At 27.3% G+C, this 10,323-nt stretch overlaps 2 protein-coding genes across 2 annotated transcripts in view; one reads left to right on the top strand and one right to left on the bottom strand.

Annotated features, from left to right (window-relative positions):
- LOC119674602 overlaps positions 1-39 on the top strand; it is a 4,435-nt gene extending 4,396 nt beyond the window's left edge. The window contains exon 3 of the mRNA XM_038085746.1: positions 20-39. Coding sequence (XP_037941674.1) covers positions 20-39 — 20 coding nt within the window. The remainder of the gene's footprint in view (positions 1-19) is intronic.
- A 210-nt stretch (positions 40-249) lies between these two features.
- LOC119674601 (diuretic hormone receptor-like) overlaps positions 250-10,323 on the bottom strand; it is a 10,743-nt gene continuing 669 nt past the window's right edge. Inside the window, exons 2-7 of the mRNA XM_038085745.1 lie at positions 5,289-5,484; positions 4,937-5,033; positions 4,759-4,852; positions 2,247-2,327; positions 335-414; positions 250-270 (exon numbers count right to left, since the gene is read on the bottom strand). Of these exons, the coding sequence (XP_037941673.1) occupies positions 250-270; positions 335-414; positions 2,247-2,327; positions 4,759-4,852; positions 4,937-5,033; positions 5,289-5,484 (569 nt within the window). The remainder of the gene's footprint in view (positions 271-334; positions 415-2,246; positions 2,328-4,758; positions 4,853-4,936; positions 5,034-5,288; positions 5,485-10,323) is intronic.

Here is a 10,323-nt window from a genome sequence, read left to right as displayed (position 1 = left end):
GTATTAAATTATTAATTAGTATCGGTTAATATTAAGTAGTCAATTTAACAAAATTTATTACCAGTTCGGAATTGATTTGATTTGTTTTGATTGAAATGTGAAAATTAATGAGTTTTAAAAGGCGCACAAAATAAATCTATTATACACATGAAGAAGGGCCTTTCAAAAATTTTGCAATATACATATATTAGCCAGAATATTTTTAACAGGAAATGAATAAATAATAATAAATTAGTATTTATGAAGTTGTCAAAGTATTTTGAAATTAAACTTATGTTTTTTTAATTACTTATTTAATAAAACTAGCACAAATTATTTTAATTGTATTACTTACGCCATTAAAATGTTCTGTTTCCAAATTTGGCGCATAAACTTTGGCAATGGACCAAAGAAATACTACAATTGCTGGGCAACCTAAAAAACAATATAACAAATTTGTTAAAATAAAATTATCAAAAAATGGTACTTAAATTTCTTTTAAATAATTTATACGAGTGTAAACAAGCTGTTCTATATTAAAATACTTAATTTGAGGAAGTGATTTCTTTACATAAAAAATAATAATAAAAAAAGTAAATGGAAATTCAACTTAAATATAATACATAATAATTTTAATCACAAAAAAGAATAAAATATTTTAAATATAATACTTAATATTTATATAAGATACACTTATTTAAATAGAACAAGTTGTGAAGAAACTATTTATCATAAATATAAAAGCCTAATTTTTAACCAATACATAGATTATTTTACAAATTTTTAATTCAGTATTGCTTTTATATTAATTTATTTCAGTTAAGTGTGTTTCCAATTAAAGTTCCAAATTTATAAAAAAGAAAAAATTAACATACTTCAAAAAATCATTGCACAAAAGACACTCTAGCAACACAAAGAGGAGTCAATAATTTGACATATTTTAAGCTATCTATAAAGTTAGATATGCTGAATGATATAAAAATGAATAACCAATAAATATTCAACACTGACCAAATTACCGGCCCCTTTCTACACAAAAGGGAGTTCCGAGTGAGAATCAACCAATACACTTTTAAAACACAATAGAATTGAAGTATCTCACGAACACAAAATGACAAGTATCTCACCAACACTATACAATATCTTAACTGCAAAAATAGATACATGGACACTTTTATTCTATATACAACTGAAACAAATGTCACAAACTTAATACAGAAGAACATATATACATACAGATCCGAACATATGAATTTCAATTCATTAATGACTTTTATAACCAGAAAAAATAAAATTATTGATAACAATATAGCGTGAGGAAACTCCCCAAAAGATCTGGGTTTATTATTATAAAGTGGGGAATACTAAGCAAAGCAATTTATATTGTCTATTGTAGTAGTCTCAGATATCTTAACCACTTCTTAGAGTTTTAATAAATATGAATACCTTACGTGATCCAAATGTCATTGGGAATTTGAGTTTAATCTTAAAATGGATTAGGCTGCTATTCTCAGTTATAAGTATTTACAATAAAGCGGTAAATATTTGTCTCTATGAAGCCAATTTTGTGAAGATAGTTCCAGTGTCTTGTAAGAAGCAATATGCCAATTCTGATATCATTTTTGCTCAGTGCTATAAGTTTTTTTGAGACAATCTGGATCAAGTAATGAATCCTTAAAGATTTCTATTTATTAAAGCTCATCCTGTCTTCAAGGTCTGGAAGCTACCACAAAATAATAAGATTTCTATGTTTCAGTTTATTGAGAAACTATAGTTGTTCAGCATATCTAAATGAACTCTAATTAAGTTCAAGATCTAAGTCCTGAGAGAAACTTTGTAGGAAAACCTAGGTATATTAAGAACAAAACACTTAAACACGAGAATGGGCATTGAAATAATATAGAAGGGTTTTCGTACTTTATAGCCAAAGTGACACATAAATACTGAATTTTATCGTGTAACACTGATTGAATCTTATTTATAAATATTGTTATAAGAAAAATAAAAATTCAGATAAAAAGTTGGAAAAATAAAATTAAAATAAAATATATTAAATATCTTTTATAACATAATATTAATGTTTGTAAAAACGTGTTTTCTTATTTTCTTGAAAGCTCTTTTATTATGGTTAATGATAAAATTGATCTACTCTTATCGGACAATTTTTTTAATTTTTCGAAAAAACTTCTCCCAAAATAAATCTATTTTAATAAATAACATGCTATATAAACGAAATAAATTATTTAAAAGTTTAGTTTGACACTTACCCCAACCAATAAATGCGTACATTAGAAATCTTATATTCTCACTAGAAAATGTCTGGACTACAAGAGTGTACAAGTACAGACCTGAAAGTAAAAAAATATATTTGAATATATGTATTGTAGTTTGGATTACATATATAAGGAAGGGTTTGATATAAGGAATAGTTCAATTTGTAATTGTAGATAGTAACTTAATTAACAAGTTAATACCTACAGTAAGAATTTTCTTAATATACATTAATACGTACGTAGAATATTATTTCATTCAATTGATTTGTATATGATTCGGTAAACACTGTAATGTGAAATTATTTGATGGAAACAACTTCTATATATGTATACTTATATACACATATATAAGCTTCGGCTTACTACGCTTTCTAGCACTGGGGTTATCAAAATTACACTGTTTCCAATAAACCCGATAGCAAATTTAACTAAAAGGCTAATATTGTACGAGTATTAATATTGTAATTAATTTAGATTTTATAAAACCAATTATGCATCTTGGTTAAAAGATTAAAATAATTATCGAAAATTAAAGTTGAGAACTGAACGCACTACTTCAACATTGTTACATATGGTTTTTCATACGACAAGGAGTTGAAGATGACAACCATTGCGCTGAACTAAGCAAACGTCAACCTTTTAAAGGACTAATTTAGTGAGATATATACTAGACGAACATGTATGAAGAAAAGTTAAAAAAAACATCTAGCATAAACCATATAGGATTATTACCTGAAAATTGCTAGTCAATATTTGAATTTCATACTGTCTGGCTGTCTGACTTACTTTTATTCCTGATATTGGAGTCAACTATCTCCTAAAATTCATTAATGACGTAATGTAAAGCGTCACTTACTACCTTTAAGGACTCTAATATGGTATTGCTATGAATCTATTAGGTCTATGTCTGGTTTCAGCTAGCTAGCATATTAAAAAATTATTGATTTAGATACTTAGAGCAAATGGAATGAACATTATCCATAATATGACAGTATTTATTTACTCGTAACTGAGTAAGAAGTAAAAACACATTCAAAATCACGTACGTCAATATTTTCGGTCGAAATTTAGCAATTGTATTCCTAAATAAGCTTAAGAATACAACTTTAAACCGAATGCTGTTGAAGTTTTATTTGGGCACATAATAAATAATGCATTTACAATACATTAAATATTTTACAAAAGTAATTGCAAAAAGAAACGTACATTTAAGTTCCTCTCAAAAAAAAAAAATTCTTAAAGACTATGAAAAAAATACTTTTTTAATGTTCCCAAATTCATCTTAGGAATAACAACTCAATAGACTTGGCGACCTTTAACCAATTAAAACATAATTAAAAAAAGTTGTCACTACCTCAAAAAGGTATGAACGAAAAATATTGAATTTTAATCTATAAAAGGTTATCATGGAAGCGCCAAATTCTCACACCGAGTAAGGCATCGAATAAGATGAAGGCATGGGAACAGATAAAATTTCACGTGCTCTTCTTATTAATATTTAATAAATTCAAAACTAAATATTGAAATTTTTGTCCTTCAACTATTAAAAAAAAATAATTGCAGAGTACGTAGTGTGTTAGAAAAGATTTGCATGCGAACATTAACAGACAATTAACGGTGAAAATATTTATTCGATTTTATTAGTGAGTAACCATATAAAAATCTAGAAAGTAAGCTTTGATTGAGTTTTTCTTACTGTTTTAAAGTGTTTAAGTAATATGATGCACAAACAATTGAGGTCAATCCAGATTCGAAATATTGTTTGTTTCAATTTATTATACTTTTGTTTTATATAAATACTTGTAATAATAAATGATATTCAACACTATATGATTTTCAAAAATTTTGAAACAGCTCATTGTGATCGAGCATATTTAAGCATTTAAATACATTTTGAAGCTCAAGTTTTTATATTAGATGTAGTAAAAGGAAATCCAATATTTCCCCAATAGATAGTTTTAGTTATCTGTATACTGCGTTGTATAAGTTCGAGTTACGCTAGATGGCGTTAGAAAGATGAGATTTCGTATTAAAAAATCTCTTAATAGTTTGGTAATTGGTTGACTCAGTTTGTTAATTTAATGCTATCCTCCCAGTTTATTACTATATCTCTCACTCTCACTCTTGACGGGTTGTGTATCCTCTTACGTGTAATGAACAGATTTAATGTTTGTTATTTACACATTATTATTTAAACATATTATTATTGTAAATAATCAATACATAATTATTATTGATGCAAACAATACATAATTGTGTAGTAATATGTTTTACTTAAAAGCGTAGCTTTCTTGTTATATTATTTAAACGTATTATTATTGTAAATAATCAATACACAATTATTACTGATGTAAATAATACATAATTGTGTATCTTAATAATTCTGTTAATCTTAATATACTTATTTCTTTCTATGTTGGTCGCGAAACTTTTCAAATACCCCTCGTACACATAAAAGATTTATTTTTTTTGTTTCTTTTTACGTATAAAAAAAATTGAAGCTTACCTTCTACAAACATCCAAAAGAAATTCGTTAAATTGAAGTAATGAAACATCATTACCAATGTGATGCAACCAGCTTGGCTGGCATGATCTGTCATCTAAAACGTACAAAATTTAATAATTAATTGCAATAAATAAAATACTTGCAAAAGTTTTTATACAAAAATTAAATTCCAACTTACAACTTGCAAAAAAAGCGTTAGGATCCATAATAAAGCAGCTAAAATGTAAGTTAAAAATAAATTCGCATGAATTGTATTTCGAAGGCATTTCAAGTCTCTGGAAGTCACAAAATAAAAAAAAAATAACGAGAAGAGAAACATTATTTGAAAATTCAATTAAATTTAAATAAAAATAAAATTTAAATAAAAATAAAATTTAAATAAAAATCTAAACATCGAAACGAAATCAGATGCCACAAGTTACCGTTTCAGCATAAAATTAAATGACATTTGGAATATTTCGTAAAATATGGTAAAATGGTATTTCATCAAATAAGGATATTTGTGTTTAAATATGAAAAAGGATACTCACTTAAAACAGAGAAAAACAATTAAAGCTAAAATTAATGCTGTAAAACTTATGAAATAGCCACAGCAGTATATGTAGGCGGGTAACTCAATACTGGGTGCAAAATCTGGTACCGGCATTGAAGGTGCATGATGGCATTTGTCGTAGTTCGAGTAACTGTCCCAAGTACCATTCGGGAAGCAATAACGTGTAGCGTTTTCTGCGGAAAATATAATCAAATTTTTTTTATATTTATTTTTAGGTTTTAATATGAAGAAATCTTAATGCTAATAAAATTTCTACTGTTTGCTATTTGCTATAATAATTTAACATTCACTTTCGTACGATAAAGAATAAAGAAGATTTCTTATCGTTCACTGTATCTTTAAAAACCAATAAAAGGTAGAAAATCTTAAAATATTTTATTGACTTATTTGCATTGTACAAAATTAAATCATTTGATTAAGCTTCTGCAAATGTTTTGCAAACATTGTAAGGAGAATTCGAAAAAATCTAACACCTAAAAATTATGAGAAAAGCAAGTGTTAATTGGCCAGTCAAGGGTTAATTAGTACAAAGTTTGCCTATGCTTTGTAAAAATATGCATAAATTTTAATTTTTTGTTTTTATTGTTTGAAGAATTTAATTTTACTTTTTATCTGCAATTGTAAATTAAATGTAAAAAAAAAGCAAAATAAAAAAATAATGCCTTTTTTATTCAACAAAAATTGTTTGCATTTTGATAAATTTTTGATAATTTATTATTTGCAATTTATAATTCAACATGTTTCTTAGGCAAATAATTAAATAAACAACACCAGTTTTAGTTATTTTTTTTTTTTGCTGTTTTGAATAAATTTGTTTTGTCATTTTACCACCTTGTCTGTTATTATTTTATGTATTTAGAATTTGATATTGTTTTTCTTTAATTTTTTTTGTTGAATTGTAAATTTCGCACCTAAGGGTGATGAGAGTGGAAGCTTGCGCAAGTGGGAGGCGGCTGATCCGATGATGGCTATGCCTGGTATGAAATGTAATCATACGCGTAGAATTGCTTTATTTAAACAGCAATTTTTGCCTGTAAAGCCACAAATAGTCACAATCCAAACAAGCAAACAAACAAACAAACAAACAGGCAAGCGAGCGGAAAATAAACAGACAAACAAACAAACAGACAGACAGAAATTTAAGCAGACATTAAAGATAAGCGGACAAAAATGGTTAAATTATCCAAACAGTACAGAAATTTTTTATGGTTCGAGTAATGATCAAGTTGCGCGCTATTTTGGTCATGAAATTAAAATGACAATCGGTAAAGACCATGAACCCATTACGTACAAACTAATATTTCGACTATCCTTGGCGGGGTAATTATATACAGGATTTATGTGAAGGAAGCGCTAGTAAGTTCATTGCACCCCAATTATTAAATATAGCTTTGAGTGAGTATTTTGTAGTGACTTTCATTTATTCACTGCTCAATTAAAACAAATAATTTTTGCTAAAAGTTGCAGAAATTAAAGGGACTTAATTTAGTAAATTAAAAATTAAATTTTACAATAAATTCTTCTCTAATCTAAATAACAATGTCAGCAAGAATATTTCTTCCTCACACTTGGAAAAAAAAAAATAATATTTTGATGTGATTTCGCTTTCTGATATGACAACAGATTTGTGTAGAGTCAACTATTTTGAGCAAATTTTTCTACTACCCTATATGTTCTTCGATATATCTAGAGGCCTCTACGAGTTAGCGACGACTACCGCACACTAATCAAGTACGAGCTGTACGAGTTTTATCACGACATTGATATAATTCAGCGTATTAACATTCAGCGGCTTCGCAAGCTTAGTCATGTCGTGAGAATGGATGTAGATGCTCCAGCGAAAAAGATGTTTGAAGCAGTAGTTAGAGGAAGAAGGAATACAGGTAGACCGGAGTTGATGTACTAGACTGGAGAAGGCGGGCATGCAGCAAAGGCGCCGGAGAAACATGCTGTGTCAGGTCAAAACTCAGTAACGGGTTGTAATGACCAAATAAAGTAATATGTCGATATAGCTTATTTTTTACAAAAATCAAAGTTTAAGGTACCATATTATTAACATTGATTACCTAAACAAAACTACACAGTACATCCAGTGTCAACTATTATACTTGCTATTGGTGGTATTTTTTTGGAAAGTTTTCAACATTAAGGTTCGATACTTGAAAAATAACTGAGTTATATTGATATGTGACGTACTGATAGAACAAAATCGAAAATGCTTTTCATAAATCCATTGTCAAATGCTTGTATCCGCAAAATTAGAATTATGTGATTTCTTTACTTATTAAGTTTATTGAATTGAGTGCGAAATGCCTTGTCTAAACAGTAATATAATTAATAATATTAAAATTGAATATTTTTGTGAATATATTGCATCTCTCAATTATTACAACGTATTATGGCTGTTCTTACAAGTTCTATAAAATAAAATTCGTTGCGGTTTGTTTGGAGTTACGTACAACGCGTTCTGGCTATTTTTAGAGGTACCATAACGCGAATTTCCCGATGTAGTTATATTTAAACCAGCCAGAATGCCAGGTTTAAGTATAGCTGCATCATGAAATTCGCGTTCTGGCTGTTTTTAGAAGTGCCATAACGCAAATTTCACATTCCGGTTATATTTAAACATGGTGTTCTGCCTGGTTTTAGAAGTTTCATAATGCGAATTTCACAATGTAAATATTTGCAAACTACTGAAAAGAAACTGGTCCTTTTTTGCATATTGAGCGATTTTTGCTTCTCGTTTTTACTTAAATAAGGTAGCAAGAACGCCACAGTTTCAAATCAATGTGTGATCAAATAAAAATCATCCTCTAAACAAATTACAAATACAGATAACTGACTAAAAAGATTTGGCAATTGCAGAATCAATAAGAATTGATAATAAAAAGATATTGAAATAATAACAAGATGAATTTAAATGAATATTGCACTAGAAATAGTTCTTAAGCAATTATTGAATTTAAAATAGCTGCGATAATTAAATAAAAATTAAAATATTAATAAAAACTTAATGCAATAAATTGTGAATAATAAAAGTTTTTAATATAGGAGGAAATAAAACCAAAAGGAATACTTACGACCCACTAGCTGACAATATGATAACCATACACAAAAAACAACAATGATGCCAACAATACAAAACATATTGCATTAATAAAATATTTATGCATAAATGTGCACATTTACGCTGCGTGTAAAACAAAATTAAAGTATTGCGCTACAACTAGTATTTTTAGTTGATGAGATATTAATTTATTACATTATATTATGAAGTTCTTCATTTATTTGTAAATGTAAGCCGCCGAAACAAATGCTACAAATTATTTTACAAAGCATTATGGTAAGAAACTTATAGAATATTAAAGTTGATATTGTTATTTCGATTTATCACAATAAATCGAAATTACACTACTTTTTAGAATAGGCATTTAAAGCTTTTATTGTCATTTAAAACACATGTGTATATGTTGGGGTTGGGGTAATAACTGACATTAATGGCGTGACGGTCAACGTATTACTCTGGTTATAAAAACATGTAATTTTATTTTCTTTACTCTATACTTCATCATTATATCAAATAGTTAAGTTAACTAGTTCCAACACAAACCAATTAGGTACCTCACAACACATTTAAGTCTGCTAAATGATCTCATTATATTCATGTAATGCAAATCCAATACAACCCTGCGCTTAAATTGTAATAAATCGAATATTATGATAAAATTGCAATAGTAATTTATTGTGTTTATAACAATTGTTATTACAAGGCATTTATTATAAGGCATTTATTAGGCATTTTAGTTTTAAATAAAGGTGTGGATCAAATGAATTATCCTTATAAATAAACCAGACATACTTAATTATAATACAATTTTAATTATTCTTTTTTAATTATAGTTCGGGTTTATTTTATACAAAAATGTTAATATAAACAACTGACAATTAAAAAAACTCACCATCAACTACGAAAGTAGACAATGAAAATATTTTGTTATTCAGAGTTATTGTATAAATAGCAATGTTAAGTGTTACAACGATGGGAAATTAAAACATGACACACAGTTTCGTTCTTTATATTTAAATATTTAAAATTTGCAATCAATTAGTCCTTGACTGCTATTTCGGTAAATGTTAATTAATTCACATATGTTGTTTTCGACTTATAACGTGTCATTTTGATATATAACTACATAAACTTAAAGCTTGAAATTTAATTTGAAATTATTTTTGTTTTTTCATTTTTTTTTGTATTTATATTAATTAAATTACTTATTAATTATTATTTTTTAATGAACACTATAAGTCAAAGGATTTGAGAAGAAAATGTAACATGCAAATTCAAATTTGCGACCATTATTCAATTATTTAAAATTTATCTTATTAAAATTACTCCCAACTGGGTTTGGAAAGAATTAATGCGTTACATTTAAGATCCTATAAACAAATACCTTTTGTACTATTATTATTACTATCAAGTAGAGAAAATTTTGCTATGCGAGCTAGAGATATATTTATTCTGACGCCCATCTAAGAATTTATTTCGTTTATGCATTAGTACCGGGTAAATTCTTATTACATATTTTACGATCTCATTATGTTCCATACAAATTCTACAAGGCCCGTTAAAGCAAATTCCCAGGGTCCCAGTTTGTGTGGTGATAATTCAACTTATCTTTAATTTCAACTACCCATTTGCAATTAGTCTTGTGTTAGTCTCCACACAATATAATAAAAAATTCCACACGATTCCTATATCCCGATCGACAAAGAATTTTAATGAAGATAGCACTTTTGAAATTTTTTTCAATATTGCTAAGTTTTCAAAATTTTTGGTTTTCTATTTTTATATAAAAATCCCCAACAACGATGAGACTGGCGCGTATATTTGTTGTTACGCCTTGTTTGTATAATCAATGTAAAACTTGTTATTACTGATTGGCACTACATGGCTAGATTGTGGAATCAAAGTAACAAATTTACAATTTAAAATCTCGAGAAATAAGTTATAT

This window comes from Teleopsis dalmanni, chromosome 2 (assembly GCF_002237135.1).
Source record: "Teleopsis dalmanni isolate 2A chromosome 2, ASM223713v2, whole genome shotgun sequence".
NCBI classification, from domain to species: domain Eukaryota; kingdom Metazoa; phylum Arthropoda; class Insecta; order Diptera; family Diopsidae; genus Teleopsis; species Teleopsis dalmanni.
This window is presented reverse-complemented; position numbering and strand designations above follow the sequence as displayed.